Source organism: Microchirus variegatus (assembly GCF_963457635.1).
Source record: "Microchirus variegatus genome assembly, chromosome: 4".
In the NCBI taxonomy this organism is placed as follows: domain Eukaryota; kingdom Metazoa; phylum Chordata; class Actinopteri; order Pleuronectiformes; family Soleidae; genus Microchirus; species Microchirus variegatus.
The window spans coordinates 22,087,069-22,107,187 of record NC_139805.1 but is presented as its reverse complement, the minus strand read 5'-3'; the positions used below and the strand labels follow the sequence as shown (position 1 = coordinate 22,107,187).

The window sequence follows — 20,119 nt, the reverse complement described above, 5'->3', positions numbered from 1 at the left end:
GAGTGCTCATCGTGAATATTGTGCAATGACGAGGCCTGCGTTTGTTATGTAAAGAGCAGCTTGACTGGAAATCCATTTTGATTGAATATCCAGACTCTGAACTTTACAGCTACACTGTCAGATTGGAAAAAACACAAGCCAATGCCAAGAAGCTCTTTCCTTTCTTTTTTTTCTTTCCATTTCCACTGTTGAAGCACAGCATACACTGCTTCGGGGGGGAGTTGTGAATTTGAAACACAGGAAAGTGCTTTCTTAAGTTTCAACAGAGAAAAGTTCATCTGAGTTTTTAAACAAAGTTTGAATTCAATACCAGCACTGATCACTGCTTCAGATTAAACGTTCCAAAGCTTTACTTTGTTCAGGTGCTGCTCTTCTTTGCAGGAAAATAATGAAGGAATTAACAGGTACAGTAAGTGTCACATTAATAGATGTGGAACTAAATATCAATACAACAATAAAGACACTAATGAGATTGGTTTGGTTTGACCCAACGTTGGACCAAATGAGTTAGAGATGTGACTCATACTTTGGAGTCGGCCATTATTATGTAGATAATGACCAGACCTGGTATTCAACCTCTTATTCTTAGTATGACAATAAAACTAGAACTACAGAGATACTGATGTCATATTAGGTGGATAAAGCCAGCTAGTTTTTCGTTGTCCTGACATGTGACAGACAATTATTGATTAGCTGGTTCCAAATACTGATGTTTTTATTTGGAAAATACAGTGATCTGAACAGACTTTTCCACCATTTTGACTGACTAATGTCACTTCTTTGACTCACAGCAGAATAGCAGGAAATGATAAGCAGCTGTGAAATGAATGCAAATCCTGCACTTTTCCTTTTTAGGGCTATTTAATATTCTTCATTTTTAGGCAGAATATATCATAATATCTGCTTAATAGATCTTGTGATTCCCATCGTTTTAACTCAATGGTCCATTCCTTTTCAACATATCAGTCATCTTCATATTCCTTAATATCTCACTGGGTCTTTAAAGTACGGTACTTGGTTTTATGGGCAGCCCTTGGCCAAGTGGAACGGGAACTTGGCTTGGAACCAGAGAGTTGCCGGTTTGAGTCCCCACAAAGTCAAAGAAGGGCAGTGTGCTCAGTGCTCAGTGGCTGCCCACTACTTCTAATTCTAGGAAGGTTTCTAGTAGAGGATGGGGTTGAATGCAGAGAAGGAAAGGGGATTAATAAAGATTTTGGGGGAAAAAAGCCCTGTCATCCGCACAGCATGAAATGCCAGCAGTGACATCTCACTCCCTGCTTGGATTTGTCATTTGAGCGCAGTGACAGCGTGCATCGTGTCATGAGGTGGTTTTGATGTTAAAATATTACCTCCTATCTTCCCCGACAGGCTGCACTTAGGACAGACGGAGTGAACGGAAAGACGGATAATGAGCATCAGAAAACACACAAACAAAAAGACGCTGCCACATGTAAACAGAGGAGAACGAGTGAAGAATGACTGAGGAAAAACACCAAGGCCACATGTGTAAACACAGAGGAGAAGGAGGCTACTGTGTGTTACTGTATAATACTGCACATGTGCATCTATCTTCTGCCTCCTTTATAATTATCTGGTTTGGTGATCACCACTTATCATCTGTCTGCTCGTGAGGCCTCTCTCTGTAGCCTGAATCAAAAACGGGCCGACCACATGTTCCCTTCATTAATTATTCCACAATGGAACATATCAAGTAAAGGTCCACTGTGGAAGAGTTTGTGACATCTCATGGTGAGACTGCAACAAATGGAAAACTCCTCTGCTCGCCGCTCTCTTTCCCAAACACGTCATACAGCAGAAAGGATGTTCTTCTTCTTCTTCATTTGCAAAGTACGTTTCCTCTCCAAAATGCAAAAATGCACGCTGTGGCTGGTGTTTTAATTGGTAGAAACAGGACGGCACCAGATGTCCCCCCCTCCTCCATAAAGAGAGGCCATTGCCTAGACGAGTCCTTTTCACATCAGCAGTGACACAAATAAAAGGCACAGGATTGGGAATAATTACAACACACCCTCACTATTTACACAAAGTGAGACGTGATCGAGCAAATAAATTACAAGGGAAAAGTAAGTAAGGAACCGCTGGAGTCAGCGTTTAGAGATGATGAGCTGGTGCTCAGTCATTTTACTGAGAAAGAAAGAGAAAATAATACCTAGATACAGACAACACTGGAGAAGACAAGCTTCATCTTTACCAGTTCACTGCTTGAGGACAGACATGAGGACATCAACCTTAATGTTTGAATACGATGTGAAAGACATAGAAATATTATTAACATGTGAAATTATGTGTCTGGTGTACAAAAGTCTCTGTGAACCAATACTATCGGACCTGACTGAGGGAGTGTTTCTTTGTATGCAATGTTTACAATTTTGTTTGTAGTTTTTGCTCATACTCCAATCTGTTTGCAGCACTTTACTGTTGCTCTCACGCGTGATATAAAATGATTCACTTCCTGTGTGCAGTGCTGGAATGTCCCCATATGACATGAGATCTAAACACAGAAAATATACTTAGTCAGCATAGTGCGAACTTATTTGATTTGAATGCAGCAGACTTTGTCTAAATAGTTACGCACTACAGATTTAAGGTAAAATAAAGTTCTTTAAATCTCAAAAATTAACCTCATAAATGTTGCAACACTGGGCTGCCAAGAAATACGTGCCATTTCCTGTAACTAGAGCTAAATCGTTGCTTCTTTTAGATGTGGACCTCACTTTGAGGACAAACGAGTAATTCAAACTCCGACATTAAAGGGACAGATGCAGAGGTTTCCCGGCCACATGTAACTCACTCCCCTCAAACAGTAGGTGATGAGTGAGGTGCTAGTTTGGGCAGGGTCGGAGTTCAAGCATGTGCGGGATGCTACGTCAACATCGTGGCGCTTCAGGCATCACATTCCCCCCAAAATGCTGCTATTTTTACCAAATTACAGCAAGCGAGAGGGAGAGCGGGAGCACACAGCTGGTTCTCTGCTGCCAGAGGCATTGATTTTCAAACACTTCCAATCAAACAACGTCAGCGTCGAGTTACAGCTAAGCTAAGTAAGCACTGGGTGACTCCAGTGCAGTGTTTTGAATGTGGGGTTGAAATTACAGCCTTGGCTGTGGTGTGTGATTAGAGTCTGATGTTCAGCCTCTGGAGGAAAATGCTTCTAATTAAAAAGAAATGTCAGAAAGATGCAGCGATAACACACTCGTAATGCGGTTCCATCTATATCCTCTCTTATACTGTGATATTCATATGTGTATGTCTATATATATACTGTATAGTGGACATATAATAGAGGTGTGCATGTCTCCCTTAGTGGTGGATTCAATATGAAATATGTGGTTTTGATTAAGCATGTGATGTGACTAAATAATATATATGGCCAATAATGTGATGACTTGTGATTAAATCCCAATGAGAAAGTTCCCTCTCGCTCTATTTTCCAAAGTTTGTGAAGAAATAATAATAAAAAAAAATACTGAACATGAGAACATTATCCACTCCCATCTGATGTCCACCACAGGCATTTCATTTATTTCCCAAAGCAATGGCGTTTCCATTTTGCTGAGACAAATAACTTATTTACCCTGATAAAGATTTATGTTTACTTTTTTACCAGTACAGCGAGCACACACACACACACACACACACACACACACACACACACAAATGAGAAAGGGAGAATTGTATGTTGTGACTCTGACGCTGCTATAAATCGTGGTACATCTGTGCACACGAGCGCGTCGTCGTCTAGAGTTTGGCACAAAAACGTGGCACTGCAAAGAGAAGTGGCTGAATGTCAGTGGAGGGAGGAGCACATCACACGCAATCAGATCAAGAAAGTGACTTTCTTTTAAGTAAGAAAACAAAATATCTTACATTGTTCTCTCACATCACAGGATGTCACGGACCTGTGCGACATTCTGCTGCTGGAAGTGCAGAAATATATCTCCAATAGATTTACATCAGATCCCCAAATATTATAAAGCGAATTATTAAACATAATAAATGCAACTCCTTAAGCTGAAAGAGTTGAAAATATAATGTTGTGTTCAAACAATAAATACCTAAATAGTAGTCATTCTGAATAACATACACATTCAATGCTGAGCCTGCACTGTGCTCTGTCTCATATATTTTATGTAATATATATATATATACATATATGTATATATATATACATAATGTTATTTTATAGTGTTTGTTATGATTGTTCAACATGATCATACATTATTTATTGACCTACATAAGCGTTAGTTCATGTCTATGTCATGAGAATGGATATTAAATGCACACTTTTAAGCACTGACACCTGTTATTGCACCTATTATTACACTTGGCATGTTATTTAGTGTTTTATTACTACCATAGTGTGTCTATGATTGGTTGGTCTGTCTTGTTTTGTTTTGCACATGATATTTCATTCAGCTGGATACATATATAGTGTATGCAGATTGTATCTGTTAATTCTTAATATCCCACAGCACCTATCTTGGCCATTCAAAGCATTATTCTTAACCTTAACTACAACCAATTAATGTCTAAAACCAACCTTAACCTAACCACAATTCAAACCTTTGCTAAAAACTTCCTCAAAGATTAAGTTCGGGGACGTTAGGACCAGGTTTTGGTCTCCATGAGGTCCTGACAAAGTAAATGGTCTGTATTTCTGGTTTTTTTCTAGTCTTAATGACCACTCAGTACGAGACTGCAGTTTTACCATTCACTCATTCACTCGCACATTCATATAGAGCATCGATGTGAGCATTTCTATCACATTGGAGACTCAGAGAGCTGAGAAACAAACCCACAACCTTCCAGTTGAAAGACAACTCACTCTACCACTAATCCACCGTCGTCAGTATTTATGCCAGGAAAGAGGTAACACATGCAAGAACACACACACACACACACAATGGAAGGAGTGCCTTTAAATGACCATCTTGAAAGAGAGAGAGCCACCGATGTGAAATGTGAGATTAAACCCTTTTGCAACTGCAACATCAATAATTTATCCATAGATTAGAAACAATACAAGAGTGTCTTTACTTTTGACACATTTTGCTTTTGTGTTTACAGTTTTGTTTTCAGTGTTCAGTGTCATGTCTTGCCCATAGTTTAATGAATCTTCAGTACATTTTTATGTGTTTTAGGGCAGGTGCAACATTCATTTTCTATTCTGTATCATTTATATCCTATGAATATGTGTTTGTGAGGGCTGTTTGCTGTCTCTCCCTGTGGGGACAATGAAGCATATTTGATTTTGACTGAGTCAAAACATCTGTAAGTATTCAGCTGCAGAGGAAGCTGAAGAGATCTCCACGTTACAAAAGAAAGAATTCTGTATTCAAACAGAAATGTTATTGAAGGATGAAGTGGCTTCAGTTGCCATGTAATGAAACATCGGCTATTTCTTTCTTCAAGATACTTCAGTGAGGTAGAAAAGAGGCCTCTCTGTGTGGACACCTGTCACCCACATAACACCGGAGGATACCTACATGCCATCTATGTAACACCTAGGTACCACTGGAGAAAATACACACCACCACTGTGACACAAAAAAGTAAAAAAAAAAGAAAAAAAAAAGATTTCAGATTTAACATTTCATCCACTGACCACAGTGAACTTGACTGTAAGCAAATGTAGATGAGTCGGTAATTTTTCCAAAACATTCTTCTAACTTTCCTGCCACAACAAAGTCAACAAATATGTGTGTGTTTTCAACAGGAAAATAATGTAATTATTATTTAGATATTATCTGTCTCTCATAATACTACACAGCCAATAAAATAGATTTCTATGCAGTTTTCAAAAAGAAAAAGTTGGAGAAATCGGCTTCCTTTCTATTTGTAATGACTTTCAGAAATGTAAACAACCATTTATATTCTTCTCTTCATTCCTGATCAGTAATGGGGAGTTAAAGAAAGGGGTTTCATGATATGTTAAACCAACAAGAGCAACGTAAAAACAACAAGTATAATAGAAACAGCTGGATAAGCAGCAGCAGCAGAGAGAGAAAGAGGAAAGTTTGAACGTGGCTCTGCTCTGCTGTGCTGTCCATTCTCCACATCTGCTCTGCAACAAACAGGCGCTCCACACAAACACAAGAAGTCCATGAAGTTCAAACACGCAATTACAAAAAACACAGTGAAAATCTACAAGGAAAAAAGCTGTGAGCACACAGATGGATTTGAGGTAAGGCTGATCACTGTGTGGAGTGAGGACAAAGACAGAATAAAGTTGAAAATATGTATAAGAAAATGTGTTTTACTTACTTCTAAGATGTTTTCTCTGCTCCCCTTTCAGACCATTTGTTCACAGATGGTTTCAGATTATCCCAGTGAGAGTCAGACGGCTGGATGTTACAAACCAAAGTCCCTCTCTCTCTCGCTCCCTCTCTGACCGTCAATCCCCTCAAACCAGGACTCACTGGGCTGATGTAAGACACTCCTGTACAGAGGAAAAAAGAGAGAGAATCAGTGAGTGAGTGAGAGAGAGAGAGAGAGAGGGGGAGAGAGAGCTGAGAGGCAGAGGAAAAAACTTCACATTCTGTAGATTTTTTGGGAGTGTGCCCAGAATTCCTCATGCCACACATAAGGTTTCAATTAAGGTTGAATCCACTGCTCAATCAGAAAGCTTTCTTGCGCCTGAAAAGAGTCTTTCTTTTGACAGAGAGAGGCTGAAGCAACGATAATTCAAGGTATGTGTTTGTGTTGCTTTGCTCTGATGTCTGTCACCCTGTAACAGATTTATAGAACCTGTCTGTATACTGATTTGGTGTATATATATATATACATACCAATAACATTCCACTCTTGTTTTAAGTAAGTCAAGGTTGTATAAGGGTAGGTCACACTAAATACTTTAATACATATACATATATATATATATACACATATACATATATATATATACACACACGTATGTATATACATATACAGACATATTTGCATGTGTAAACAACACATTTGCTGCCCATTTTAGCTGCATAAATATATATATATCTATATATATATATGTATATACATATATACACGTGTGTATATACATATACATACATACATACACACACACACATATATATGTACATATGTTTATACTTATACATATATACACATATACAGACATATTTGCAAGTGTAAACAACACATTTGCTGCAGCGCTTTAGCTGCTGATGTGGCCTGAAGAGTTGACCCGGCTGAACCGTGTGAAAGCTGCAATTACACGACTGTTCCTTCATTCAACAGCAACACGAGGGTGACGCAGGCCACTGTTGACAATCCCAGCTGACATAGGGCAGGGTCTCACCCTGGACTAGCCACCAGTCCATCACACAGGGCCACATAGAGACAGACAACCATCCACTCTTACATCTACAGTCAATTTAGAGTGTCCAAATAACATCTGCATGCTTTTGGACTGTGGGAGGAAACCAGAGATAACGCTGTGGACAGTAGCCTTAACAAGATGGTATAATACTCGGCACACAGCGGTCATGTGTAAGTATCCATGTTGTTGTTTAGCTGCCACCTTCAGAAAGAAGATACAAACATATTAAAATAAGTACTTTCGTGCAAAAGTTACATCACATTCCAGTCATGGAGCTGGAGACAAAAGAAAGAAAATGAGTCACAATGGAGCCACAAATACTGTTTCCTGATTCATTGCGACAGCGCTGCATGTTCACGACCATCTCGAACATAAACCATATGCTGGAAACTCTGATTCAAGATACTGTACAGGGAGCTATAACGCAAAAAAAACACAGAGAGAAGAAACAGACACAGAAAGGTAATCCAGACTTGTATGCATGTTGTGGGAAATGCTTTTAATAAAAATGATAGAAAGCATCTGTATTATCTTAAAGCCGAGTATCTCATCTTTTGTGATTACGAGCGGAGAAGAAGCAAATATTATAAATACCCCCAACAGCCCATAACCATGTACCGTGACTAAATGCTAGTAAAAAAATTGCTGTTTTGTAATTCCATGTCAGTCCAGTACTGTATAAAAATCATCAGATTAAATGAGTAGAGATGGTAATTTACACCTAAGTAAACATAAAAAAATAGGTCTTATAAGCTAAATAAATAGAAGCCCCTGAAGACTGCTTCATCCAGTCGGGCTGACGGGATTTTGTCCTTCATTTCATGCTGTGTTCAAGTGTTCCTCAAAACAAGTAGGACAGAGAATGACATCGACGTATACAGAAAACTCAATGCTGTAAACAATACACTTCATGTTGCTCAGTCATTCCTTTACGGATGACATGTTTTCATCAACCTGTGCACTTGACATTGACATTTATAATTTCACAGAGATGATATTACAGGTTCTCCTGCACACGTTAAAAAAAAGACACAAAGGAAGGTTGGTCTTTGGATTGCATCTCTCTCTCTTGCTCACTTTCACATTTGTCTAAACTCCGTTCTTCACCAACTCATGCACTCCGAACTCGTCGATCATCAGCGTCGGACGAAACTCTCGTCCTTTCACCAGCTCTTCAAGGCCCTTCAAGAAGTACAGACACCATCAGGTCATTTTTAGGAGGCATGCAGACTGGTTTCAGGTTCAGAAAAACATCTGTTGTTTTTTTTTTTATTTCATTCATCAGGCTCCGTCTCCTTACCTCTCCCCCATAGGACACCAGAGGGGAAATCTCACATTTGATTGGCAGGTCAGTTCCATCCTTCAAGCTGTGTTGGAAAGGACAAATTTGGGGAGGAGGAGGAAGATGAGGAGATAAAAAGAAACGGAATGAGTGATCGCCTCCTGACAAACGAAGTGGAACTCTAACGGAGAGAAGCAGCTGTGAATCCTTGACACAGCTGTTCTTCTTCTGTGGCTTGTGATTAGAGATCAAGAGGCAGAGAATCGGAGTTTCATTCCCAAACACAACCAGTGATTAGTCCTTTGACCCGTAACAGACTTCCTCTAGAAGAAAACAGACGAGTGACAGGTAATGCGGGCTGCTGGTTTCTCCACCTAGTGCTTTTAAATGAACAAGAGGAACTTGGCACCACATTTCTGTCACTCGGGCTGTTTGTTTCTAGATAGAATCAGTACAGACAATCACTAATCACATCAGGTGCTCAGTGCAGCAGCTGCACATAGAGCTGCCTCATGAGGGTGAAGGCAAAGATGAATGACTGAGGAAGAAACACGCTTCTTAGGAGCCTGAAAAACATTCATGGGTTTCATGAATGTTTCTGAAGCACATGCTAATTTAGCTAAAACAAGCAGGTGGACTTCAATTCAAATCAGCAAGCAAAGGTCATCTAACTTGTCTTGAGTTGTGGCTGTTGGCATCAAGTGTGACTGGAGCCTCTTACCCAGCATGCAGTACATTATGAGAATTAGTAGCAACCATCTGAAGGGAAACAAATTTGTCTTGCAGTTCCATCATGTGACCAAGATGCCAAGATCGCTGCGTTTTCAGTCGTCAGGATCAGTCTAAACTGATCCTTCTTCATTACCACTGTCTGTACCACTGGGGTTAGCTTGATTCAGTAGTAATGAAAGGAAGGAGATATGAAGGACCAGCATTTGTGTTAACACGTTTAAAAGAGAGAGGAAAATAAAGCCAAAACCCCATCACCATGCACTCAGTATGCAGGGGATAATTACTTTCTGTTGCCATCATCTGTGACACTGGGTGCTGCTCCGTCTCTGGACACAGTACATGGGACACACAGGAGCAGGACCAAGCATGAGAGAGGGGGTGGAAGTGAGAATGTAAGGCTAAAATAATATGATGTCTCTACTATAAACAAAACAAAACAAAAACACATGTAGCTGTTGGGGATGATCGCGTGCAATGTGCACGATGGTGTGTTTTAGCCAGAAAGGCTGTGGTCACCTGGGTATGGCAGGGACACGCGTGCCATTCTCGTCGATGAAGTGGCCGCCAGCGTTGAGCACCCAGCGGTGATGGAGCGACAGGAGGGCGTGTTTGGCTGTGGTGGGTGTGTCCTTTCCATCCTGACTGTCAGCATTCTTTAGCGGGGAGAACTCGTCCTCTCTCAAAACTTCAAAAACAACAAAAGTCCTGTAGGACACACACGGCACATACAACATCAGCAAGAATATCAGTAAGAATATATTGAATAGCCACTAGGGGGCGTCTATGGGGCAAATTAGCCTCTACTGTCAGGAAACCATTTCCTGGACTCAATTACTCATATCAGGTCTTCTTCATCAGAACATTATGTCAATTAAGTAAATTATCTTCCCATTTGGAGATAAATATGTGATAAGCATGCCACATATTCCTCGTGCTAAATCACTACTTGCTGCCACTTGTTATAAGACCATTCTCTGTAAACTCTAGACATAAAACTCTTTCTGAAATGTCTGGCAGCTTCAGCTTTACATAATCACATTTCTTTCTCATTCTGAAAAAATAAGTCCTTTTTATCTTTCTGGTTTGTTGTGCCTCACAAAGTCCCCTGAGATGCCATACATCCATCTCCTGAGCAACACCAGAAACTATTCATACATCCTTTGAAATATATTAAGTCTACCTCAGAGGAAGCTAGGGATGTCTGCAGTGTTTTTCCATCATTTAATTATTGCAGGAATCCTTTCATTAAATGTAAAGTTCTATTAGTACTGGCATGACTATGAGCTGATGTCATTTAACACTGGTTGAGGTGGAATGGGTGAACAGCTCATAAAGCTCCATCTTCCTGCAGAGAGCTTGGCAGGTCCTCTCTGCAGGACCACGCCTCGGAGCAATGGCATGACTGAGGCTGGTGGATACATGGATACGGATCAGGACTGGAAAAAGAGGCTTGGATCAAGGACGAGTCAAACCCCCCAACCTCAAAGTATTCCCAGAAAGAGCATATGTAATTCAGCCACTTCTCAACAGGAGCATAAGTCACTCACTAAATTCTAATTAATTTAAGGTATTTACATCTGAGGTGGGCAGAGATTGGCTGACACTTGCACTCTCTCTCTCTCACATACACACACACACTGTGCCCTCTGTGGAAGAAAATGTAGCGTAACTCACTTGGAAAACTGGAAGATGTCAAAGACAAATTTTTCCATTTTAATCCCATTTGGTTTGTCTGGTTTGATTAAATCACCCTGAGCATTCACAAACGGGATCTTCTTCTGGGCCACGTGGTGCTGCAGCTGTGGCTCATACTTCCTGGTTGACAAAAAGATGAAAAACACACAAAGAAGAGGTTTTTTTTTTTTTTTTTTCACATTTACTGTATAATAACAATGAGCTATACTTCAGGCAAAAGGAAAAAGTAGTGTTCAGTAAGTTCGTATCATACTCTACGATGTCTTTGAGGAAGGAAAAGCTGAAGAAGTGATTGGCAACGTTTCCTGCGTTGAACATCAGTCGACCATCAGCACTGCGCTTCTCAGCCGTCGCCAGCGTGATTTCACTGTACTCCACCACCTGGTAAAGCCCATCCACCTTGCACACGACACCCACTGCCTCTGTGGGATTGGTTTTCTCCACCACCTGGAAAATTGATGCCACAAGACAAATTGGAAATTTGATAATGTGAGGATCAATATATCATATAAGATGACAGCATTTCCTGTGTGGAAATTGAAACTCAATCACCTGCACCAAAGTCCACAGTGAATAATCAAGATTTTTTAATCACTCAGGGACACGGGAGCTGCTGGTCTAATGCTGCCTTGTTTGTCAGGTTTGTGTCACTTAGTTGAATCCAAATGAAGGATTTCAAACACAAAAGGCACAAAACAGCACATCTGGGCTTACCGATGGTCACAGCAATGCATCAACATCTCCTGTGTGCCATGATAAAAAAAACAGTGTTTTCCTCTATGGACATTGGTGCCGGAAGTGAATAGTTTACAATGCAAAAATGTTCTTAAGATATCGTACGCTTAAGATGGCGTACATTTTGTTTTCTGAGTCTACTGTTAAGTGGCTAAAATATGTTTTTGCTTGTATCACACCATTGGCATCCATTTGTGTCTCAGACTGCTTCCCCCACGATGGTAGCTTGCTGGTGGTGCTCATGATGATGTCAGTATGTGTCAGTGCCTCACAACTACACTTCAACAAACCTGGACTACTCTTTTAAAGCCTGAACTGAGCAAAAAAAAAGGTCCCTCCCCCATCTGTTGGTTCATAATGACAGAGTGGAGTCTTGATGAAATGAGTTTGGGGTGAGGGGCAGGAGGGGGTGGTGAAGCCACATGAATTACGGTGGAGTTTGGTGATTTATGATGGGAGGGTGGGACTGCACTCTGATCCTTCCATCGCTGCTCCACCGCACAACTGGTAATGTCAAACAGGAGTAGGGTCTGGATGATCTTCAGTGAAATATTTCAATCTATTCTGTTTTAGCTGGAAAATATGGTCGATGAACTCTGTGCAGAAAAAAATATATGCTTAGAAATGTTGTGCCTAAACTCAGCCAGTCTGAGTTACAAGGACCTACAAAATACACAAATCATACTCCGCATTAGCAAACTGACACATGATCTGGATTAGCATTAGCATTTGATTTTCAAGATGTAGAAGAGAAACTAGAATAAGAGGAGAACTAAGATGAAGACGCCGCACATTTATTTGTTAAAATTGTTGGTAATGCATCCTATTATCCACCTTGAACAATTAAAGGAATTTGGACCAAGCCTTTATGTCTATAAACCATCAATCTACCCATGAACATCCACAAAGATAACTCCAATAATGGTTGCATGTCTGCTATTAATTAACAAAGAGACTCAACAGCAGTAGACAACTCATTGTTCCACAAGACAACCAACAAATAACTTCTAGCTTTACCAAGTGCAACTACTCTGCAATACTGTCATGTACTCTGGATGACCTGGATCTCCTCGTCACTATTAAACCTGGAGATGATTTAACAGGTCACTTTCCTCTCCACCAGATATGCTTTTCAAATCAAACAGTAGACTGCATTTCTGATAAAGAAGAATATTGTAGGCGACTAAAGCTAAAACTAAAACACAGTCAGAAAATTCCTTAAGTTTAACTGTTGTTTTTTAAATAGCTGATGGTCTTGTTAAGCTAAAATCGCTCACAGGCCTATGAGTTTCAATAAAAGTTGTCCTTTAGGCTTTAACAAGAAAAAAAAGGAACAACCATAAGACATGCAGTGCTTTTATGTAATATAGCTTACTTGCTTAATAATTTATCAACTGTAAGACAGAATAATTGATAACTTCTCAATACATTTGTGAATCTTTATTCTTGCAAAATGTCTAGTTTTTCCTGTATTGTGCTGAGCTTTAAATTTGTCACAGGTGAAAATTGTTCCGTTCTTAACGTCAATGCATTTGGTGTACCAATGTTAAAGCTTCCCATCAGTCGAGACCAGAGGACAAATCTCTAGAGATTTACTGTGGCTTTACTGAAACATGTTATTAGCCAAACAAAAATGAGAAGATCGTGGAAACAAATGAACATGAAGACAGTTTATCTGGAATTTGAAAGGTTTACAGTGCAACCACTGCAACCTGAAAAACCTATTCCCTTCCACCAAATCAAAGAACACTCTGTCCAAGGAGATTGTTAGGTTTGCCTTATTAAAAACAGCCCATTAAAAACTGTGGGTGCAACCCTCATCTTTCCTAGAAAGTTGTCATGGACTTATTGCAGACCAGAATACAAGGGGAGAGACACAGAGGCCTCCATCTCCCCCCAATGGTGAAATGTGGAAGGTGCAGCTCTGCACAAACTTCAACAGTTGTTCGGAACACACCGTTCAATGCAAGACTGACACACATTCAATGGTTAGGAATCTACACTGATCTATTCCTAGGAACTATGCCCCTGGAATTCAGGAGACTAGACTAACTGGATCACATTCAACCACTTGTTGAAGTGGTTAAACTAGTTTGTTAAACACCATTTGAATATGCAACATAGGTATTGTTTGGGCAAACTTAATGCACAGTAAATGGTTTGTATTTATATAGAACTTTCCGATGTTGATGACCACTCAAAGCTGCTTTACACTACAGGTTTGCCTTTCACTGTTTGTGTCACTCATCACTCATCTTTCATACCCATTCACACGCTGTCAGGAGCAATGTGGGGTTAAGTGTCTTGCCCAAGGACACATTAGCATTGTAGACTAGCGGCACAGGACCCGCAACCGTCAAGTTGAAAGACGACTTGCTCTACCACTGAGCTACCATCAGTGGGGCGCACACGTGAAAGATGACAAACTATCCTGACCCAGAAACTATGAGACACAACCTTATTTAATGATTGTGTTATTGTCAACATATACACATTAATATTTTATAAATCTGAAGTTAAAGGCAGGAAAACATTCTGCTAATTCAGCCAGACAAAAAAAACAGCTAACCACTATCTGTAGGTCCTGATCAGTCTCTGGGAATGCCTGTTGATAGGGAAATATTTTTTTTTTGCATGCACCCTTACATAGTTATTATGAATTCCGAGTCTGAAAAAAAAAATGAAGGCTAAGATTATCAGCCAGCACAAAAACAAAGGAGCATTGTATTAAGCACATTTATGACATTAATATAAGTTTACGGTTGTGTCAACCTTTGTTAATCTTGTTTTCCATTGACTGTGGCATCTAATGTGAGAAAAGTACAGTACTTTATACCACCACATGGAAAACCAACATTAAATCTGCTGGATCAATAGTCCATGTGGACCATACACTCCAACCGAGCATGCTCCCTGTAGCACAACATTTTCCATTCCAGTTGGTAGTGTACAATTGTTTTGGTCAAAAAAGACAAAGAAGAAGACATAATCATGGAAACTTACTTGAGATTATTTGAGGTCTTCCAGTACGCGCACACGTACACCTCATCGATTAAAATAAATAAATAAAAAATGAGGGCAAACTCCTTGCAAGAAATCGTAGCTACTAGAATGGAACGCGAAATCGAATACACATGCGAGGAACAACATGAACCCTTATTAAGTATGAACAGAACCACAGGCATGTACTCCTTAGGGCCTTAGCATTCTTCTCACTCATCTCTTATCACTTCATGAATGTGTTTGGTAAGAGGGATGTTTATTTATTTTAATTTGTTGTTAATAAACATCAATAAATAGCTTGATAGACATCTACAGACACGAAAAGCATGAGAATGCATGTGACAAACCTTAGCTCCACAATCCGCTCCCTTCTGCACACAGAAACCAACAAAGGTGGGGTCAGCCACTTTGACCAGGATATTATCCACGCAATACACTTGGATGAAGTGGATCCCCCTCCGCTCCATTTCGTCAATGATGCCCTGGTTTCCCAGAGCTCTGTAAAGACCACCATTCCCATCTGACACACAAGCACATAACATTACAAGAACTCCATAGACAGGGCACTAAAATATTAAACTGCACTTCAAATACAGCAAAAGTCTGACTGCAAGCTATGCTTACCAGGGGCCATGGAGGGCTTTCCTTTGCTCTCCAGGATGACCTTGCCATTGTAGTCCATGGCTGGAAGCATGCCCTGCTGAAAGAAGACGACGTTGTTCTCGTCTAAGCCAAAGTATTTATGCCGCGAGAAGAAGTCCTTTGTGGACTCCATTGTTCTCCCACTGGTCATGATGTACCTGAAGGCAAAGGAGAAGGAACCAAGAAGTGATTCATGCATTTTTATACTTATATTTTGAAGTGTAGTGTGTAAGAATTAGTCATGTCTACAAATGAGGTACTCCTATGCTCACCCCACCCTTTCCCAGAGGTATTGGGGAACTATGGTGGACTTTGCATTCCAAAAAGGATGTGATCACCAGTATATTCACTCTCTGGCATATTTCACACTGGATGTGTGTGTAGTCTCTCTTTACTTTTAGGCACACATGGTACTAATACTAATACGACCATTCCTGCTGTACACGCCTTGTTCCTGTTTCAAAGTAAATGAACTCTAACATTTCTGTTCCATATTCTCCCAAAACTTTTATTGTGAAATATAATAAGCAAGAGTAACAGATGCACGGCCTCATACTGAGTCCTGTGTAGTCAAGTGCAGAGAAGTATTGAGTATTTTAAAGTATGTAAGCAAACACATTTTATTTTAAAGTGATAATACACTTGCAAGAGCATACTTATGGGTGCTATAATCAATTTATGCCAATTAAACCTCCTAAATGTTTACACGCAGAACCTTTAAATCATTTATAGATACAACTGTAAGATGGGGGCAGGCAGGTATACATTATGTTCAGGGAAACCCCTTTTAAGTAAATAAAATTGTTCTTCATTCACAAAAACCTGACAAATGAGCTGACCTACCTCAAACCAGGAAACTAGAAAGTTCATGTATATGACAGTCAATAAAAAAGTAACAACTTCCTCGCAAAATCAGTCCTGCTTAGGATTCCTGCCATTCCTGACATGAGTGTAAATCCCCAAACTCTGCTTCCTCATCTCTGTCTTTCAATATGTGCCAGCTCCACAGGGAGCTAATCCGTTTCAAGTAACACAACTCCCTTGATTGACCTCTCTTTTGTAGTTCACAGTGATTTGACCCAGTTTGTCAACACTTATTTAGGTTCTCATTAGGAATACAGGCTTGTGTTTGGGATCTTATGGCTGTTGGTTTTCTTATATAAGCAGGAGATTCAGCTGACAGGCAGATTAATGCACAGTCAACTCTCTCGAAGTAACCTCCAAGTCCATAACATGATGTCTTACCAGGGAATACAGCACTTGACGTTGTGCTTCTGCTCAGCCAGCTGTTGTAGCTTCAGAATGCGTTCAGCCTGGATCTGAAAGAGGGTTTTGTGGGACGGAAGCCCCACGTCGTACATGCCTTTAGGGTAAGAGACTCCTAGTCTGGTTCCTTGGCCTCCAGCCAGCAGCAAAACTGCCACTTTGCTCTGAGAGATTTGGTGAAGACCTGAGGGAGCAGAACAAGTAGAATAAGATATGTCATAAAAATATAGGACAGTAAAATATATTGACTATGATCCCAGTTTACTGGCACAATATCGGTGATGATCATAGTACACAGTTATTGCTTTTGTGGATAAATAACAAAAAACTCAACCAAAACTTTTAATGGCATTTTTATGACATGCTGTTTGCCATGAACTTTAACATATTAACCTTGTCTGAATCTTTATGGTGGTATATGGTTCAGTTTATCTTACATAAACTGCTGATACGCGTCTGAATACCCTCTTTCTTCTAATGGTTGTCAAAAGACAAACTTTATATTCATGTTCTGGGCAGGCCTGTTAGACTTGGAACACTCTCCAAAATGTACAAACACACCCACACACAAACACACGCTGTTCTGCAGTGAATGATGACCTCATGGATGAGGGTCAAAAATCAATACCAGATGTTCTCTGCTACCCAACTCCACTGTCATAACCCCCCACTGTTCAGACCCCCACTGCAAGAAGATTGCTCAACTCAAGCTGACTTAAAATGACTCAAATGTATGCACTGGGGTAAGACTGGGACTAGTTTGCGAGTGTAGACGAGTGCAGAGTAGCACAAAGATTTTACATAAGGTTTTAACCTGCCCTGTACCCTTAGTAACAGATGTTATCAGAACGCACAAAGATCCATGTCAACATCATAACATTTGGGTTACCATGTGATCTTTTAATCCTCTCAGGGATTCTTGGGTTGATCTGATCTAACCTGTTGGCCATCATTCTATATTTAACATGGCTAATAAGACATAACTGTTAGACTACATACCATGAAGGTTATCATGGCCTGCGGATATTTGGCAAAAATTATTAAAAACTACCATTTTACTACTGAATGACATTGTAATGAATTCAATAAACAGACAATGACAAAAAAGTTCCTCTTTGGTCCCTTTTAACTAAAGTTTCACCAATATATGAGTGTTTCTGTGACATGCTGATGTTTAGAAAGCAGCCAATCGCTGATATATAATGCTGTTGGCCAGTATTTCTGGCCGAATAAAGGGTTGGTCAGTAATTTTTATTCGATAGAAGCTCACCCATTTGCTCCCAGTCTTTCAGACTCTCTTTGTCCCTCGTCACACTCCCTAGCATCTCCCGTGGCACTGGCTCCATGCGGGCATCCATCTTTTCCTGTTTGCTGCTGCAGGACGTCTCCATGGCGCTCTTGAAGAAGCCATTGATCTCTTCAAAGTCCATTCCCTGCAGGGCAAGGGTCAGTTCAGCTTGCTGCTCGGGGCTCAGCTCATCCAAGAACTGCAGAAGGTGAGACTGGCTGGCTACAGCCAACCTCTGTGCGAGTTTGCTGACACTGGGATCCATGACCTGCGGTGCTGATGATTAACTCTGCCACCATGAAACACAGAGGAACACAAGGAATGAGAGGAGGGATGATTCCAACATACTTCTATTGAAATACGAGGGGAAACCCCAGGGATCAGTCATGTTGAAAGGAATGTGGTTTTCATTGCCTTCGTTACTATTGTAATGTGTAGGAAAATGAAGTTCTTTCAATGATTAAGCAATTTTTTAAGTGGGTGGAGAAATACTCACGTATTTCAACAATTCTTCTTAGTTATCAGAATGGACTTTCCAGGTCTAAACAACAAAGTAAATATGATGTCTTACTTTATTTTGTAATTTTACTACATTTGTAATACTATATAAATGAGTTTATTTGTACATCCTTGTTAATGTACAAATCTGGTTTTGTAGGATGTTTTGAGGTGTGAAAAACTGAGGTGTGAGGACAATATGTACTAGACAACCTAGTAACACCCAGCATCTGCATCTAAAACTGGAGCTAATTATTAAAATAAAGACTGGAATGTCCCAAGTGAACCAACACCCACAATGAGCAGCTTTGCGGAAGAAAAAGACATCACATAATGATTCTTACTAGCATTTGAATGAGATGATGGACGTTGCTTTGCCATGATTACTTAATTTTTAATAAAAATGTTTAATGTAAAATTTCTAAGAGCAGAAATTTTGATTTGATTTTATGAAAAGACATTTAAAATTTAAATCGCTAACCTGGAATGTATTACAGTAATCCATAATTACATTCTTCCTTGTCAAAATTATTATTTTATATACCCACAATAAAATAACAAAAAAATGACATGCATTTCCATTCATGTGTCTAGATTTTGAGATTAAGTCTAACAAGTCGTGGTTCCAGTTTTTAGATGTGTCGAATTAAACTTGACACATCTAAAACTAGGACTATAATTCATTAAGTTGTTTCACTCAATGTAACGATGTCTATAAAGATAAACTCCGTACATATGAATGGAAAAAGTGATGTCGTTTGTCCACTGAAGAATGAAGTTATCTGAAGTGACAGTTGTGGATGAGAAGAATGTCTTTGAAGATATAAATGTTCATTTGTAACAAGGAAGAGTTGGATTACGGCTATCTGTAATACACATTCAGACCATTTAACGTTAAAACGATTTGTCATTCGAGTTCTCAGCACGCGTGTTAAAAACTGAAGTTACTGAACTCCACCGCTCAAATTAGATTAAACTGGTGTGTGTGTGTGTGTGTGCGTGCGTGCGTGCGTGCGTGTGTGTGTGCGTGTGTGTGTGTGTGTGTGTGTGGCTAACTTGTATGTATGTCAGTCAGCGGTGTTAGCCGCTGTCCTCCAGCAGTTCAGACACTAGCAGCTACGTGACTGTTAGCTTAGCATAAACACAACATTAATACATGAAAAAGTAAAATGCTGAGTTCTTACCTCTCACAGACGGTCCACGCGGACTGAAAATCATAAATGTCACATAGAGATAGCGTGCTTACAAGACTTGTCCTGGTTACGGCGCCTCCCACCCGGACTACGGCTCCTGCTAGCTACGTCATGTTTGACGCAACGTGGCACTGACGAGAAGGAGGAGGAGGACAGCGTGTGCTGCGTTCAAGTTCTCCTCGTAAATTTATCAGCAGCAAACGTGTGTACATTTGGAAATAAACAATACATTTGGAAATAAACAAACACCTTTGTTTCCCTTGCATTTCTTAAAGGGACAAGTAGTTTGTTTTGTTGTTGTTGTTGTTGTTGTTGTTGTTGTTGTTTTAGTTGGGGAGTTTGACCTACTTTTGCAGCGTTAGTGTTTTACATGTAATTTTCAAAATATCATTTTAGAATATACTATAATTACACATTTATTATAAACGTGTTGTCCCATAACCACAT

At 39.9% G+C, this 20,119-nt stretch overlaps 1 protein-coding gene across 1 annotated transcript; it reads right to left on the bottom strand.

The window, feature by feature from the left end:
- Window positions 1-7,907: 7,907 nt before the first annotated feature.
- uap1 (UDP-N-acetylglucosamine pyrophosphorylase 1) lies at window positions 7,908-19,750 on the bottom strand. Its single transcript, XM_083888729.1, has 11 exons — window positions 19,664-19,750; window positions 17,964-18,270; window positions 16,673-16,877; window positions 15,410-15,585; window positions 15,133-15,305; window positions 11,301-11,494; window positions 11,027-11,167; window positions 9,869-10,057; window positions 9,637-9,678; window positions 8,639-8,705; window positions 7,908-8,520 (listed from the first exon to the last, which is right to left on the bottom strand). Exons 2-11 carry the CDS (start codon window positions 18,244-18,246, stop codon window positions 8,428-8,430), a joined length of 1,563 nt encoding a protein of 520 aa, XP_083744855.1. The 5' UTR covers window positions 18,247-18,270; window positions 19,664-19,750; the 3' UTR covers window positions 7,908-8,427.
- Window positions 19,751-20,119: the final 369 nt, after the last annotated feature.

Bases quoted from the DNA above. Each gene is read 5' to 3' on its own strand.
- uap1 (XM_083888729.1), bottom strand. From the start codon at position 18,246: ATGGATCCCAGTGTCAGCAAACTCGCACAGAGGTTGGCTGTAGCCAGC. The intron at 16,878-17,963 runs GTGAGCTTCTAT...CTGCTCCCTCAG, and splicing joins GAAAGACTGGGAGCAAATGG to GTCTTCACCAAATCTCTCAG. The intron at 8,521-8,638 runs GTAAGGAGACGG...TACTTCTTGAAG, and splicing joins TGGTGTCCTATGGGGGAGAG to GGCCTTGAAGAGCTGGTGAA.